The 18,770-nt window shown below is 35.3% G+C and overlaps 1 protein-coding gene and 1 long non-coding RNA gene across 2 annotated transcripts; both read left to right on the top strand.

Moving 5' to 3' along the window:
- Positions 1-15,240: 15,240 nt before the first annotated feature.
- LOC145104955 (uncharacterized) lies at positions 15,241-16,511 on the top strand. Its single transcript, XM_079042111.1, has 3 exons — positions 15,241-15,425; positions 16,102-16,164; positions 16,243-16,511. Exons 1-3 carry the CDS (start codon positions 15,275-15,277, stop codon positions 16,509-16,511), a joined length of 483 nt encoding a protein of 160 aa, XP_078898237.1. The 5' UTR covers positions 15,241-15,274.
- Positions 16,512-16,674: 163 nt separating this feature from the next.
- Positions 16,675-17,330, top strand: LOC145169075 (uncharacterized). Its single transcript, XR_013742280.1, has 3 exons — positions 16,675-16,836; positions 17,039-17,131; positions 17,221-17,330. It is a non-coding gene; the product is annotated as an uncharacterized LOC145169075 (long non-coding RNA).
- The last annotated feature ends 1,440 nt before the right edge of the window (positions 17,331-18,770 follow it).

An 18,770-nucleotide genomic window follows, 5' to 3' on the forward strand; every position in this document is an offset into this window, starting at 1 on the left:
CTTAATCAGTCCCTGTAACTTTAATTAGTTTCTTTTGATCACTAAATTAATACCAAATTAATTCTTGATCAAAACTAATTAAATAATGTGATTCCTCAATTAATATATTATACTTATAATATATTAATAAATCACAAAAACCTCTTTCTCAAGTATCCATCTTATCAAATTGTTCCAGAGTGTTACAACCCAAATGGACCATGCTATCATCGCATCAAGTACATACCAATTATAGTTATGGGCTTAGACAACTAATCCAACAAGGTTTAGCCCACCCCCAACCTCCATCACCTCCTTGCACTCCCCTTTTAAACCCTAGCATCCATATTTGATCTTGAAGCTTATTTGTGGTGATTTTAGCCAATGAGAAGAGAGGAAGAACATCTCGTCCATTATTTCTGCATTCATGTCTAACCACTAAGCATTTGTTTATCTTATGGACCTTTTGTGAGTATCAAGTTCATTGCTTTATAAGTTCATAAGCTTAGATCTAGGTTTTTATGCTTAATCTTTCATATTCGAGTTGATGTAGTGGTTGAAATCCAAAAAGTTGTCAACTTTATGGATCTTCAGTGTCTCTTGAGTAGTATAGAAGCTAGATCTGGAAGATGGTTGAGTTTTATGATTTTTTTCATGAGATTGGGTGTCATTTTTCCCTTTTTGTACCTTAACTAGTGTTTGGGACATGCGTTGAACATGCATGTCCAAAAAGCCACGATTTTTATAATGTTGTGGAGTAAATAAGACACTATGGGAGATTACGTTACGTGGCTAAAAAGAGATTAAGAGTTTCATTAAGAACTTCTAATCAGAGCGTTTTCACAACGTGAGCACGGGGAGTGTCATGACGTGAGGATGGGGGTTCCTCGACTATTTTAGACTTATTAGGTAACGATGTGACCACTAGAGGTCACAACGTGACTAGCGGCTGTGGGACTTTCAAGTTTGAATTGACTTTGACTTTGACCAAGTTCGACATAAAGGTTTTTTGGTTATTTTGAATTGTAATTGAGAATTGGTTACTGTTTGATGGATAGGTGACCGGTAGAGCTGATATTCAGAGTTGTGTCTTGTTCAACGATCTTTTTCAGACTGAGATGTGAGTTTTCCTCACTGTACTTGGGGGTTGAAGACACCAAGGCTGGCCCATTGGATTGATATCCTAATATATTTTGAATGATGCCATGTTGAGTATGTGGTAGATTTGCATGCTTATATGATGGTTGATGATATGCATTTAGATTTGTAGGACTACCTGTGATTACTAGTTGTATAGTTATGTGTCTGTTGAATATGTTATTATCTATTATATGTCAACATGTTATATTGGGGTTGAGACTATTGCTTTGTGTTGTTAGTCAGTAGACCGAGGCAATCCAACCGGGAGGTTGTCAACTAGGGTATTCAAACCAGGAGGTTATGGGCCATGGTAATCTAACCGAGAGGTTGTTCACCCAATACGTGATATGCAGGGCAATCCAACCGGGAGGTTTTGGGCCAGGTTAATCCAACTGGGAGGTTGTGGACCCAACATGCTGATTTGTATATGTGATGTGTTGTGTGGTTGTACTTTGGGGGAACTCACTAAGCTTAGGCTTACAGATTCAGTTTATTGTTTCAGGTACTTCAGATGATCATGGGAAAGCAAAGGCGTGATCGTGCACATATTCCAATTTTTTATGATATTGGATCTTGGGAAAATTTGATTATGATTATGCCTTTGAAACAATGGTTTTGTAGACAATTTATGGTTAACATGGGTTGATTTTGAAATTTTGAAATTTCTATGATTTTTGGGATGTTACAAGTTAATATCAGAGCATTGGTTTGAGTGAATTGGATGAACATTTGTGTGTGTCCAGACTCATAATAGGGAACTATAAAAGTTTTAAAAATGGCTTTCAAAATTATTATAAAAGTAACCATTGAAGGATGCCATGTATACTATCAGTCGGAGCAACAAGTATACCCCGATTTACCACAATGTTATTTAATATGATGTTTATAATAGAACATCATGCTAGTGATAGGCTAGGGATCTTTGGGAATTACATGATAGAATTGACTGATGTATGATGCCTGATAGCCTAGGGTTACTAATTGTATGAAATTGACATCATTATTATAGTTGCTTAGTGTATGCATCATAGTTTTACATAACTAAGATTTTATAGCCTGGTAATGTTTGGTTTAGCCTTATTTCCTATTCAATCTTTGGTTATGGGCTTAGGGTAGAATCAAGTATTCGACTGTCTATAAAATCCAATGTTATGTATGATTAGAATACACGAGTGTCGTAGGGTTGGTGGAAGTTTCATGAATGAGTATATGTGTGAGCAGGAGGCCAAAATTAGAAATGTTTAGACACTCTCGAGAGAGTGAGGATAGGATGTACGCATATCCTAGTTGTTGTAATTATTTTGGGTGGTTGTGATGGTCCTTGAGACAAGTTTGGGTAAGTGTGGAAGGTAGTATGGGCCCATACTACTGAAAGCATAGGACCCGTACTCGTAGCAAGGAAGTCATAAACCCCAAGGGTTTATTCTCGTCTCGTCATGGTAGCTATGTGTCTTGTGGCATTTCTAACATATTCTGGTTTATTTTCAGTATGGTCTTTACGAGAGGATCTGGTTCCGGGTCTGGAGTGAGTGGCCTTGATAGGCTAGGGTTGTCTAATGATCAGACTCGATAGATCATCGCCATTGAGGTGGTTGCTGTTGTCGGAGGTCTATGCCGGAGATGTTTGGGTCTATCAAGACCTCCATGATGGAGCTCTTTGATGATTGGTACACTGCTCTTTCTGATGTTGGCGTTGCTATAGCTACCGTGGCCATTTCTGCTGTAGGGGTTCGAGGGGAGAGAGCTTTCTAGTATCGGGACTTCGACAATATGAAGCCCCCGGAGTTTGATGGGGTTAGGGAGCCGTTTGTAGCAATAAGATGGTTATCTAATATGGAGGGTTGTTTATTCACATGCTCTTGCCCTGCTGACCAGAAGGTTAAGTGTGCCCTCAACCTTCTTCGGTTAGGGGAAAAGGATTGGTGACTGGCTCTTACACTCCTGAGCAGAGAGCTGCGGTTACTTGGGAGAATTTCTCGGAGATGTTTTGTTCGAGGTGTGTTCCCTTGGTGGATAGGGAGAGGTTGTCTAAGTAGTGACTGGATCTAAGTCAGGGGTCTGAGACGGTGACAAATATCACCAAGATGTTTACTCAGAGGGCTCTTTTCTGCCATGAGTTTGCTGCTTCTAAGCAGGCTCAGATGACCCGATACTTGAGCATGCTCAAGATGGATATCTGACAATTTTTGTCCACCTAGCGTTATGGTTCCCTCACAGATATTTAAGAGGCCGGGAGGAGGTGGTAGATTTAGATAGAGCTCCAATCGAGGGAGTTGAGGCAGGCTCCTTTTCAGTCCCAGCCTGCGGCGAAGCAGTTCAAGCCCGCTGATTCGAGATTTGGAGGATAAAGGGACCGCACTTATGGGAAGTGCGGCAAGGTTCATGAGGTTTTTTGTCGTTCTTCTTCTTCTGCATGCCGCAATTGCGTCCGGGAGGGACACTTTACGAAGGACTGTCATCAGCAGACTCCTACGCCGAGCGGTAGGATCTGCTATCATTGTGAGCAGGTTGGCCATGTGAAGGCCCAGTGTCCCTTACTTTCCGCTAGGCCTGTTAAGGCACTAGCTACTGCCACCCTGAGAATTACAGATGGACGCTAGGGTAGGGCGGATCCCCCGAGGGCTCGAGGTCGTGCTTTCCAGCTCACTGCAGAGGAGGCAAGGGTGGAGCCGAATGTCGTTACTGTTATGTTTATATTTATTATACTGTCAGTTATTTCATGGTATGCTTATGTTTATGATTCTTCTAGGTACCTTCTAAGTGAATTCCTTTCCTACTCTTGTGATTTTCGACTCGGATGCGAGTCGGTCCTTTATATCTCATTCTTTTAGTAGGGGTTTTTATATGAGTCTCTTAGAGAGTTGGAGTGTCCGTTGTGGGTTTCTATCGCCAACGAACAACGGGTATCTGCATCGAGCGTTTATCAGCCTTGTGCCTTGGAGATTTTTTGGGGTGCCTTATCCGATTGATCTGATTCTTATCCCTATGGGGGATGTGTGCGTGATAGTAGGGATGGATTGGATGAGTAGATTTAGGGCTATGATTGACTGTGAGGATTAGCGGGTAGTAGTTCGAACCCTAACTGGGGGAGAATTGGTTATATATGGAGAGGGTACCAAGATTGTGTTGGATTAGATGTCAAAGCCCATAACTATTATTGGTATGTACTTGACCCGATAGTAGCATGGTCCATTTAGGTTGCATATCATCAGGACAATTTGTTAGGATGGACTCTTGAGAGAAGGTAATATATGATTTATTAATATATTATAATTACTAATATATTAATATGAAATCATATGGTTTTAATTAGTGTTGATCAAGAATTAATTTGGAATTAATTTAGTGATCAAAATAGACTAATTAAATCTATGGGGACTAATTATGATAATTAGTTATATTTATATGTGTTGGGCTTATGATCCATGTTGGACCAAGTTTATGTATGGATACATAAAGAGTTGGGACACGTGAACCATGGATCATAAGATCCATGAGTATGGATTTGGGTTATATCCATGACCCTAGAAATCCCACATATAAATACATACTTCATTGCGACACTGGTGTATTCTTGGAGTTCATGGTGGTTTTGGGTGCATGGAGATTCTCTCTCAAGTTCCTCCTTTGTCCATGATGTGTTGTGATTCCACTTGAGGCTTCCACACTATTAGGGCTAAGCTCTTAAGGCTAGATACATCAAGACTTCAATCTCCACCATAAGGTATGTTATCTTAACTAGATTCTTGTGTGGTATATGATAATTGTATGCTAGGTATAGGTTTAATACCTTGAAAACACCATTGCCTGTATAATTAGTGAAAACATAGATCCAAGGTATTTAGGGTTGCATGAACACCTTAGGAGTGTTAAAATGCTCAAAACCCAACAGTGGTATCAGAGCCTAGGCTTGTTTTCAAATTATACTTGCTGAAACAGCTTAAAAATCGAAAATTATGGCTTTTTGGGCACCGGACTCGCCGAGTCCACTGATGGACTCGCCGAGTCCATGAAGAAATTCATCCTACTCGTCGAGTAGGTTCATACACTCGACGAGTAGAAGCCCCTGTCAGCATATTTTTGACTTTTATGGCTGGAATTGGTCTAGAATCATTACCTTAAACTGTTTTGGACTTATAACACCTGTTTTTAATGTGGTAATGATTATGATAAACCAATTTCAAAGTTATTATCAAAGTTTCAACTTTTATATATGTTTATATGATTCTTGAAAATTGTTGATATGGATTGTTCATGCTTATGAGTTTTGGTAGATCATAGGAATTATGTGAAATTTGTTTGTTAGTGTAATTCTTTATCTTAATGACATTGTATGGACTCCATAACTTGTCCTCAATTTATGGATTACCAAGTTTTTTGTGTCACCTTGTTTTATGAGTTAATATAGATTAATGAAAAAATTATGTGTTAGTTGTTTTCAATCCAAATTGATCTAAAAGTAGTTCATAAAATGTGTTTTTGTAACTTGTCGTCAAGTTATATGAAAAGTCACATTTATGAATCTTCAAACTCATAAAAGTGTCATAGGTTACAAAATGAAGAGTCTTTTTCTCATAAATAGTTTTATGGACTTCATAACTTGTCCTCAAGTTATGGATGTTCAAGAGTCTCTTCATTAAAGTTTTTAAAACTTTAATTAAACTCATAAGTTATGAAAATCCAAGAGTTTTGAATAGTTTCAATACTTTCCCTCAAGTTTTGGAATCTGCAAAGTTACCTCCCCATGTATACTTTAATTCCAAATTAAACCTTAGAATTTTAAAAGTTTAAAATTCAACCTTATACTATTATAAAATTAAAAGTTAATGGTTATGTATATGTATAAGATAAAGTCAATCTTATTGTTAGTAGGCCTCATTCACGAAGCCGGTCTATAAGGGGGTATAAGGTTACTGCCTATAAAATGGCAGTTTAATGGGTGTCCACTCTCACCCACCGCTTCCTTGACTGGTGGAGGGTCGTTAGCCGAACGGGTAGGAAAGGACTATAATTCTCCATTCATTAAAAGTATAATGATAAACTCTAAGTAACTAAACACTTATAAATTCCCAATCTTAGTTACTTAGGAAAATGTGAATTTGGTGCTAACCCACGAAATTACACTTTACACCCTTGTTAAGTCGTTAGTGGAGCGTGTGTGGTTAACCGGCACACTAACATGGGACTGACAATGTGTGGCAATGGGTGACTTAAGTTTTATCATAGATTAGTGGAGCGCATGTGGTTAACCGGCACATCGATTGGGTGATAAAATTAAGGGTACCAAGTTAATTTGCAAGGTTATTCACACCTTGTTTGTGATCCTCGGCATCCCAGTCACAAACTTGAGAGGGCACAATCGAGATTTAAACATGCCATTGAAAGTTCAATGAATCTCAAAAAGATCTAGGAGTTTCAATCCAATTAAAACTTAATAATTTATTTTGTTTTTCATGGTGGAAATTGGTAAATCGTCATTTGCCTACCTTTAAATATTTTGTAGCTTGGATTACGGCATTCCTCTTCCAAGTTATAAAATAGTTTGTTGGGTCCAAGCCTTAATATTTCATATTGGGAGTTATGTTAAGGACTTAAATCAACTTAAACTGTAATTTCTCCCTCATAGATTTCTAAGTTCATACAACTATGGTCTTCCTCATCCTTTTGGAAAAAGCTTCACTTCCTCCACCTACTCCAATAATTCTCCCTGACCCACAAGTTCAAGGTCACTCAATCCCTATTTGGCAAGCAAAGTCTATATGTCCTTACATCTTGGAGATTAAGTCACATATTGGCAAGCCGGGAGAGTTGGGTGTCAAAGTGTTTAGGAAGTTGACTGTTGACTGGGTTCTTCAATTACTTCCCAAGTCATATAGTGAGTTCTTTAAGGACTGCTATGTGACAGACCATGATATGAAACTTAATGATCTTACATATTTGCTCGATGCTACTGAATCAACAATGATTTGGAGCAATGGTAAAGCAAATTTTATTGGAAGATCTACTTCCTATGCTTCCATGGACATTGGTAATGGTAACATTGAAAGTCCAGAAAAGCTTTCTCTTCCCAATGGAAAGGGATCGCCCATGGTCAAGTCATTTGACCTAATGGTAAAGAGAAAGGCTAATTCTGAGATAGTCTCGTGCACCATTTCCAAAGAGTCCATATGTTTCTATTGCCAAGAGAAGGGACATCGGTTGCGAAGCTGCCTATTTTACCTGAAAGATCCACTACAAGAAAAAGGTGCTTCTGTGACTAAAATATCAAAGACTGATTAATCAGTCTTGAATACAATGTATCTAGGACTGATAAATTAGTCTTAGATACTATCTAGGATTGATTTTAATTTGTGGATTATTAGAGTCTGGCCAAAATTATTCGAGACTAAAATTCAGTCCCTATTATGTTTGCATCGATTTAGGTTTGGTGGGAAACACATTAGGGACTGAATTTCTGTCTCGAATAGTTTAGCGCAAACTTTGACTTTGGAGGGGAAGTTATAAGGGACTGATTTTCAGTCACTGATAGACTTGTGTCAGTCTTGATTATGTAAGGAACTTATTAGGGACTGAAGTTCAGTCATTGATACAATTGCACCAATTTATCCTACAGACGAGAAACATTTTAAAGACTGAATTTCAGTCTCTAATAGACATGCACTATTTGACATTCGAATGAACACATATAATTGGCTAGATATTTGTATTTAAGAATGATTATTTAGTCATAGATGCCATATATCAGAGATTGATGAATCAGTCACGAATACTAATTCGAAGGAAACTTATTAGGGACTGAAATTCAGTCTTGGATAAACTAAACACATTTGGCTTCGAAGAGAAATCATTAGGGACTGAATTTTAGTCTTTGAGACACCCATGCCCTCCACTCCACATCATCCCATCTATTCCATTCACTTCCAGTAACCACCACTCGTCAACACATATAACCACCATCTTTAAGCTCCAATTATGGACCATTACTTTGTGTTTTAGTTTGTGCTACTCATGTGATCATTTTCAAGAAGGGTGTGATGGGAAGATGAGCGGTTTGGTCATTTTCTTATTTATTAACAATATATAAATAATAAATAATCAATGAGGACATTTGATATATGGTATGAACCGAGACTTTAATAAAAACAAACAATGAGGACGATCCAAGCTAGAATAGAAAATGTTGGAAACTAAACGTGTAAATTAATACAAACCATATAGACTATTCATGTGATTTACTCTTAAAAAAGAAGGTTTTGAAAATCGTATTGTAGACCGAACCAGCCGTCTTACATGTTCGATGGTCCAACTTGTCCAACCGATTGGACCGGTCTCAAAAGCCGGGAAAACCTGATGATGTCATAATTACATTATTTTTAATTTAAATTATATACAAAATTACATAAAAAAAAATATTTTTTAAATTTCTGTTTTTTACCGGTTCTTACAGGTTTAACCGGTTCTTACCATTTTTTAGCGGTTCACATGACGAGCAATTTTTTGGCTTCTAAGAACTGGGTTCGTGACCGTTCCCGATTGAACCGGCCGGTCCCGTCCGATTTTAAAAACATGGTAAAAAAACAAAAATTTATAGCAATTTGTATAAAACGGAAATAAAAAACATTGAAATTCAATTAAAAAATATAAAAACATTTAATTCTTTGGAAAAGTACGAGTCCAAAATTATTAAAAAATCTAACAAATAAAGTATGCATATTGCAAATAAGGAGGAACACTCCTGTGGTTTGGACGGGATACGGGATCAACACGATCTTTTTCGGAATTGCCGAGAGCATGGATATAGATTAATGGTACGGTTATTCAATCACATTCGGCCGCACAAAACCCTATCAATACCTTACCAAAATTGAAGGAAGACTAGCGATTGCAAGGAGTCAAGGGCTTTGTGAAGTATTCGTCAATTCAAGGTAACATTAACTGTTTGTAGCTTTAATTTAATCGACTTTGATTTGGAATATGGTTATGCTTTGAATAACATATTGAAAGTCAATTCCAAAAAGTGCGATATGAATTGTCAACAAATACATGTCATATAATATGAATTGATTTGATTTGGAATATGATTATGCCTTGAAGATGATACTCTTTTCTGCTAGAAATCTTTTCCCATTTAGATTTGATTAATTGTCAACAAATACAAATCGTATAATATGAAGATTATTAAATAAATTACAGAAAGCATTAGCAACTACATGACTTCTTTTCAATAAAAAAGTATTCAACTGTAAAATCAATTCCAAACCCATTACATAATCAATAATAATAGTTAACTTTGTTTGATGAACACAATATCTAGGACAGGTTTCACCCAGGGGTATTTTGGGTAAAACCATCATATTTTTAATTTTTGTGTTAGATTTGGATTCGTTTTGGTTTAGTATGAATAGGATATGTATCTATGACATTTTAATTAAGTTTTATTCACGTTTTTCTTAACAAATCTTGGAGGACAAGCAAAATTTCCCAGAAAAATTTTCCCCAGTTTTGTTCCTCCCTCTGTATCATGTTTTTCTGTCCATGTCCTGCTGTGATTTTTATGTTTGTTTATTTTGTGTGATAATCTTTGTGAATTAAGTGAATTAGTTCTCAGATAAGTAATCTATCATCTATTAAAATCTCATTTTAAAGGAATCAAGCAAATTGAAAACATGGCATCACTTCAAGGACACTCTGTAACAATAATTTCTATAACCACCAAATTACTAAATTAACCCTTAAGAATACCAAATATTTAATTGCAGCTTAACTTTCAACAATCTTGTCCATAATGTAAAGGCTTTTTATCAATCACAATATCAACACTGTACATTCGATTTTCTCATTCTGTTAAACTAAATGTATGGACCTCCCTATGTATAAAAATTATGACTAAGTTGGTGTCAATTTTTTCAATTATGACAACTTTTTTCTATTCTAGATAAAAATTTATGTATAAAAATAAAACAATGGTATAAAATATAAATTGTTTATGAAAATGATATATATATATATATATATATATATATATATATATATATATATATATATATATATATATATATATATATATACTATTTAAATTAAGAGGCTATAAATGAAATATATACTTATATAACATATAAGTATCATGAAGTTGATTTTGCAAATATTTTGGAACGTATAATAATATAATATATAAATGAAAATTTTATGTTATTTAACGATCCGTAAATAAATAACTTATATATTATATTAAAGACAAAAACAATTTAAAAAATAAATTTAAAATTAATATAATATAAATATGACATCTTATAAAACTTAAAAGATTAAAAAATGAAATATTAAAGGTTGACAGCTACTTTTGAAACAACACCATTTTGACAACTACTTTTGAAAACAACACCACGTATACAAAAACTCCCTCCCTATGCCACCATGCATACAAATTATCTTCTTCTAAATAAGCGCTGCTAGTGGAAGATGGTTGAATACAGGGGCGGATTTAGTGCTTGAAGAGTGGGGGCAGATGTCCCCAGTGACTTTTGAATGACCATATATTTGATATTATAAATTGGGTTTACTTATTATTTTCTATGATATATGCCCCCAATGGTCAGATGTAAGAAGTAAAAACTAAAACCTAAGCCTGCATGGCCCACCTAAATTAATTATCTAGGTTTAAGTTGTATGGTGTTCAGTCATCTAGTTACCTATTTATTCAACGCCACATGATTTATGCAAAGGGACCACATAACACAATACACAAACTCCATCACTCTCTGGGACTTCATGTATACATTACAAGACGTAATTAACTCATAATAATAAGTTATATCTCTAGTTATTGAAGAAATTTACATCAAATAAACAAAGGGTAGAATAGTCTTTTTTGCATTCCACAAACCAAAATGTAAATAGATTTTATCTATTTAACATGAATGGTAGTTTTTTATGTTTCTTCTTTTTCTTCTTTTTGGTTCCTTTTAGTTCAACTACTTCATACTAAGATAAGATGGACAAGAGTTGGACTAAAATCACGAATAAGGTCGATCCAAAGTTCATGAAGGGGGCAATTGCTTTTGCGGAGATGGCTAAAGGTTACGTTGATAGTGAAGGTCGTACACACTGTCCATGTAAAAGCTGTCTAAATGTAAGAAAGCATGCACCTGATGTAGTTTGTAGTCATATCATACATCATGGCTTTCAACAGTCATATAAAATATGGACATTTCACGGGGAAAGTCGCCAGGAAAATGAAATAAACGAGCATGATGAAAGTGATAATGAATCAGATGATGGTGTCGATGCTTTACTTGGTGATGCGTTTCATGTGGGAGCTGAAACTGAAGGAGTAGATGACAACGATGAGGACGAGTCTTATAATCGATCTAGTAATCCAAATGTGGACAAGTTATTCGCTGATATGGAGAAACCTTTATTTCCAGGATGTGATACTTTCTCTGTACTAGGATTTATATTACGATTGATGCACGTGAAGGTAACATGTAAAATGACAAATGTGTCCATGGATATGATACTGAAGTTATTGAGTGAGGCATTCAAGAACACAATTATCCCTAAATCCCACTATGAGGCAAAAAAGTATTTGTGTACTCTTGGACTTGGATACGAATCAATACATGCTCGCAAGAATGATTGTGCATTGTTTTGGAAGGAAAATTCGGAATTACAATCATGTCCTGTTTGTGGTGCTAGTCGTTGGGTAGATGATAAAATGCATCAAAAGAAGATTCCAACCAAAGTCTTGCGTTACTTTCCCATCACAAGTAGACTTAAGCGACTATATGCCTCTAGGTATACTGCAAAGGACATGCAGTGGCACGCTCACAACAAGTCTAAAGAAGATGGAGTTCTTAGGTATCCAGCAGACGGAAAAGCATGGAAGCACTTTGATACAATCTACCCTGATTTTGCCAAAGAACCAAGAAATGTACGCTTAGGTCTTGCGAGCGATGGTTTCAATCCTTTTGGGACAATGAGTACTTCATATAGTATGTGGCCCGTTGTGCTTATATTGTACAATCTGCCTCCTTGGAAGTCTATGATTGATGCTTCATTTATGATGGCTTTGTTGATTCCTGGAAAAGATTCACCAGGAAAGGATATTGATGTATATTTACGTCCACTGGTAGATGAGTTGAAACTTCTATGGGAGAATGGTATTGAAACATATGATTCTGAATCGGGACGTACATTCAACATGCGTGCAGCACTTATGTGGACAATAAACGATTTTCCTGCATATGGTTACTTGTCTGGATGGAGCACAAGTGGGTACATGGCATGCCCAACATGCAACGAAGATGCATCTAGTATTCATATACGAAAGAAAATAGCATATGTAGGTCATAGGCGATTTCTTCCCCCTGATCATCCTTAGAGGAATGCACGAGATTTTAATGGGAAAAAAGAGTCTAGGATTGCACCCAAACATATCAGTGGAGAAGATTGCTTGCGCCAATTAGAAAATGTCCCTTACTTTCCACATGGAAAGAAACAGTCTCACATTGGCCAAAAACGTAGAAGGACCGAACGCGAGTTAAATTGGTCAAAAAAAAGCATATTCTTTGAACTACCATACTGGTGTAAGTTGTTAATGCGTCATAACATTGATGTCATGCATGTTATAAAAAATGTGGGTGAGAACTTCTTGGGAACCTTATTAAACATAGAAAAGAGGACAAAAGACACTGACCTAGCTCGCCGAGATCTTCAAGATATGAAAATACGCAAGAATCTGCACTTGGTGAAGAAAAATGATCGTTGGATTAAACCGCCCGCTCCGTATGTCTTAACTCCAATAGAAAGGAAACAATTTTGCTCTCTAGTTAAGTCTGTGCGTTTTCCTGATGGATATGCTGCAAACTTGGGTAAAAATGTTATTCTTGAGCAAAATAAGATATATGGGCTTAAATCACATGATTATCATGTCTTCATGTTACGTATACTCCCTATTGTTGTTCGTGGGCTTTTAGATAAGCGTATACGTGATACATTGACCGAGTTGTCTCAATTTTTCAAGATTCTAACTTCAGCCACATTACTTGTGAGAGAGTTGCAAACTTTGCAAGAAGAGATAGTTAAGATTCTTTGCAAGCTTGAACGCATATTTCCTCCCTCATTTTTTACAGTTATGATGCACTTGTGCGTTCATCTACCTCAAGAAGCTATTTTAGGAGGACCTGTACAATCAAGGTGGATGTATCCGGTTGAAAGGTATCTCGGCCATTTAAAGAAATATGTTAGAAACAAAGCAAGACCCGAAGGTTCAATTGCAGAAGGTTATGTTGTTGAAGAAGCTCTGATATTTTGTTCACACTATTTACGTGGTGTTGATTCAAGATTAGATAAGCGAGGTAGATATGACGATGAAACTACAAGTGATGTTCGAGACTATAAATTAGATATTTTCAGATTAAATGGTCGAGGAATTGGGAAGCGAGAAACTGTTAGGCTTTCAAACATTTCAATAAAGAAAGCATTGTGGTTTATGTTAACTAATTGTTCACAAGTTGAACCGTACCTGAAGTAAGTACATTTTCCCTTTCATAGTGAATTCACTTTTTTGTATCTCAAGGTATTTAAAGCTTACTTGCACTTGACAGTGAGCACTTGAATTTCTTGGAAAGACAACATCAAGCAGCCCTAGATTTCAGTGAATTACAACAATCTACATTTCCATCTTGGTTTTCATCACGAGTAATGTTACTATAACATAATTTATATCATTTTCTCATGTCAGAACAATCAACCTACCCTTACTTTTTTTGGAAATGGTGAACAGATAGGAACAATGTATGAGCAAAATTCATCGGAAATCAACGAAGAGTTATATGCACTATCTCGTGGTCCAGATAATCGAGTTATATCACATAGTGGATACATAGTAAATGGAGTTAAATTTCTTGCTAAGTCACGAGATGATCATAGGAGGACTCAAAATTGTGGAGTCACAGCTGTAGGAATTCACAATGGTGTTGAAGAAGATTATTATGGATATGTTGATGAAGTCCTTGAATTTTCATTCATAAAAGGATATCGAGTTATTTTATTTAAATGCATTTGGTTTGATACCGACCGTAAAAGGAAGCACGTGATGTTTGAACCTCATTTCATATCTATAGATACAACCAAAAAAGCTTATGACGAAGATCCTTTTGTGTTGGCAAATCAAGCAAAACAAGTTTTCTATATAAACGATCCCACGCGTGACTCGGGCTGGAAAATCATAGAAAGAAGCACACATAGGCATTTATGGGATATTCCGGATAATGAGGATGTACAGGATATGTTTGAACATGTAGGAACATCGTCGGACACAACCCCCTTTCAAACATCAGATTGTGAAAATTTCGAGTTTCATGTAGAAGACGGTGAAGAAGAGTTTGTGGAAATTGTTGATGTTGAAGCTTTTGAAGACAATTTAGATGATTTTATTGATTATGATACTATCCCCAAAGAAATTAGTGAGGAACCTGAAGATTTAGAGGGTTTAGATGATAGCAATGAAACAAATGTAGCCCTATTTGATGATTCAGACGATGAATATGAATAATTGTAATCTTTTTCTACTTTGTTGGTGTGTTTTGTAATTAGTTACATTTTTAAAACTTATTTACTATGATTATGGATAATTGTACTGTAGTTCTACTTCATTGGTGTGTTTTTAATCTGTTAATATTTAAAACTTTTAGACGATGAATATAAATAACTGTACTCCTGACTAACTTGTCTATAAATCACATCCTTTGCAGATAAAATGTGGATATTTCTGGTGATGATGACAATTGTTAATCTCGGAGGTACTAAGCGTGTAAGAAAAGAACCTCGACAAATTTCAGTCACGTCATCAGGTGAAGGAAGTGAAGGTGAACTCGATCCAAAATTGTGTATGCTTCGTCGACGTAAACGTGCTATGGCATCCGTTGATGCAACAGGTAAACCTTATATGTTTTTACTGTTTACTAAAAATTGAGTTAAAGAAAAATTTAAATGTAATGGATTTCAGATTTCTGTTTTTGACCTGATTTGTGTTTTTAACTTCAAATCTGAAATTTTGGACAATGTACTTTTTACAACCTTATCAACAACTTACACAATGTATGGGTGTTATTCGGTTGGGTAATTCTATTTTCTTTTTATTCGGGTTCGGGAAATGTACTTTCTAATTTCTACAGGAGGAAGTGGTCCGAGAAAAAATCCTCAATCAACATCAAATTTGCTTGTTGGTGAAGGAACTGTCTCTAACACAACTGAGCCAGTAGTTTGCCAAAATACGGATTCTTTTCCCAAATCGGGCACTACAGGTAAAGATCATCAAACCATGGATATACACCCATGCTTAACACAATTTAGTGAAGATGGATTACAATATCATTTTCTTTTTTATTTTATAAAAGCCACTGCTATGTCTTCTTTTGCATCCTTTTTTTAGTTTTTAAAGATCATCAGACCATGCATATAAACCCATGCTTTCTTATACAAAATAACAACAATTCCACTGTGATTGCCAGAGAAGAAAACCAGAAAGAAAACCAAATCCTTGTTTGGTTTATTAATTATCTCCTTCAGTTTAGTCTATATCTCTTTGTCTCTATCTATCCTCACATCATAAACATAGAACTGTTACATCCTTTCATGGCATCTGTTGGAATAATCAAAATCTAGGACAGGTTTCACCCAGGGGTATTTTGGGAAAAACCATCGTATTTTTAGTTTTTTTGTTAGATTAGGATTTTTTTTTGGTTTAGTATGAACTGGAAATGTATCTATGATGTTTTAATTAAGTTTTATTCATATTTTTCTCAACAAAGCTTGGAGTACAAGAAAATTTTCCCAGAAAAATTTTCCCCTGTTTTGTTCTTCACCTATTCCGCCTCTGTATCTTGTTTTTATGTCTCTGGCCAGCTGTGATTTCTGTGTTTCTTTCTTTCTTTCCACTTATGTTTATACATTTACACGCTTATGTGACTAAAAAAACAGGAGGGAGTGGTTCTAGAGAAAATACTCAACCGGCTTCATTAGCCACAGATGAAGTCGTTCCAAGTAATAGTAGACAATTTATTCTTTTATTTATAATATTACAGATTATTCATTAGTTGATGTATACTTTCTGTCGTGTAGATCAACCACAGAGGCGGAGGCGAGGCCCTAATATTAATAAAAAGGCTTCACAGATTTTGGAAAAACAACCTGATGCTCGAATTACATTGACAAGAGATACCTATACAAAGAAATTCATTGGGGATTCAGCAATATCTTTTGCAACGGAGGTTGGAATTGTGATGCGGAGCTTTTGTGAAATGGAATTCCATACATGGGAGAAAGTAGCAAAAGAAAATAAAGAAGAAATGATTAACAGATTACGTGTAAGTTACATATCATTTTCCTAAATCTATTCATTTTTTTGTTAAAATTTAAAATTCATAAATGGAAGTAATTTATTATTAAAATTTAATTAATAACGTTCAATTTTAATTTATGTATTAAATGTAGGAAAAATTTGAATTACCGCACGAAGATAAAGTTCTGATGGAGTATGTAGATGAACAAATGCGGAGGCATTGGAAACGCACACGAAATATTTTCAAAGATTATTGGAAGAAAAATGGAGGAATGACAGATCCACAATTTGCAAGATCTAAAATGAAGCCAGATTGTCGTAGCGAAGAAGATTGGGGTTATTTGTGCGATTATTGGGAATCGGATAAAGCGAAGGTAATTATTAAATTCTATAAACCTTATAATTTCATCTTAGAATTCTTATTTTATTTCTTGTAGTATTATAAAACATGCGCTGTCAAATATACAATAGTATACACCTATAACAAAATTCTCTCAATCTTGCACATACACATTTAATTTATGTAATTAACTCTTATTTATATATTATTAACCACGTATAGTTCAAATTTTGTAGCAATATGCTGAACAAATGAAACATAATCGGGGAAAACTTGTTATTCCAAGTAGAGGAGGCTCAAGATCGATAGCAAATCACAAATTTGCCATGGTAAACTATCAAATTAATTCATATTTAAATTAATATATTCAAGAAAATTTATTTTTTACCTTAACTTATATTAATTTTTATTATTGCAGACAAATAAAGAGACTCAAATGCCCCCCAGCCCAATCGAGTTATATCATAAGTTGCATTTTGATCCTATAAAGAAATGGATAAATGATGAGTCACGCATTCAATACGTAAGAATGATTTCTTGACTAATATTTATTTATAGTTATAATATATTGATATTGGTGTTATAAGTTATTATAATATGTTTTTATGTTGTATTTGGAAAATATTCTCCAACTCAAGGAGGAAGAATGTGCCAAATTAGTTTCGGCGGGAACAAGCATTACTCAAGAAATGGAATACGACATAGAGAAAAAAGTCATTAAAACTATTTGTGCCAAACATAAAACATTACAATCTGGATGGGAGGCTTCAAGTGGACCTGTTATGAGGAAAAAAGATATACATCTCTTATCAACCGCAGAAACATCTCAATCAGCCTCAAAAGACGAAGAAGATATGAAAAGTAAGATTGTTGCACTTGAGGAGGAGGTTCGAATAAATGAACAAAAAGTCAAACAAAGTGAGGAAAAATGTGAAAAAATGTTCCAGTTTATTATCTCGAAGTTCCCGGATTCTCAAAACATATTATGTCCACCCGATGAAGATGAAGCTCGTGCGTACGATGACATAACAGATCTATCAGAGCAAGCGTAACATTCTTGACCGGTTATTAAAATTTGGAACTTCTTTCACGTATGGTTTAGTTATTGACTAGTTTCTTAGACATTTTTGTTTGTTGTTTTAAATTTGGATATGATGTCTAAATTACGGTTTATTTATCTAGTACTAGTTCATTTGGTGTATTAACAAGAGCATTGTTTATATTAGTCACTATAAATGTTAGTTTAAGACTAAACTTTGGTTTGAAACAATAGCAGGTTAGGGACCGAATGACATTATATTTGAGACTAATATTCAGTCACTAGAAAATCAGGTTAGGGAGCAAATGGCATTGTATCTGATACTGATATTCAATCACTAAAAATCCAGGTTAGGACTAAATGAAATTCTATCTAAGACTGACATTCAGTTACTGAAAATCTGGTTAGGGGCTGAATGAAAATGTATCTTAGACTGACATTCGGTAACTAAAAAATCGGGTTAGGGACTGAATGAAAGTGTATATGAGACTGATATGCAGTCAATAAAAATCAGGTTAGAGACAGAAGATGATAACATTTGAGACTGATATTCAGTCTTAAATAGATATTATCAGGGACTGATATGAATTGAGTAAGGATTTTAATGAAGCGTATCGGAGACTGAATGATGTAGTATGTAAGACTGATTTTTAGTCCCCAAAAGTTATTATCAGGGACTGGTCTTATATGAAATCGTGGATTTAAAGAAAACACATTTAAGACTGAATTTGGTATTATCGGGGACTGATTATCTGTCTTTGATACTATTACATATTAAGGACTGATTTTTAGTCCCAGATATTAAAAAAACACTATCTAGGACTAGGTTTCTTGGACTAGCTTAGGACTAGCAAAATCAGTCCCGGATTCTCATTAGAGACTGATTATTAACCATCTAAGACTGAATATGTCAGTCTCTGATACCCCTT

This window comes from Lactuca virosa, chromosome 4, assembly GCF_052849685.1.
Source record: "Lactuca virosa cultivar CGN04683 chromosome 4, Lactuca_virosa_CGN04683_v6, whole genome shotgun sequence".
NCBI lineage: Eukaryota > Viridiplantae > Streptophyta > Magnoliopsida > Asterales > Asteraceae > Lactuca > Lactuca virosa.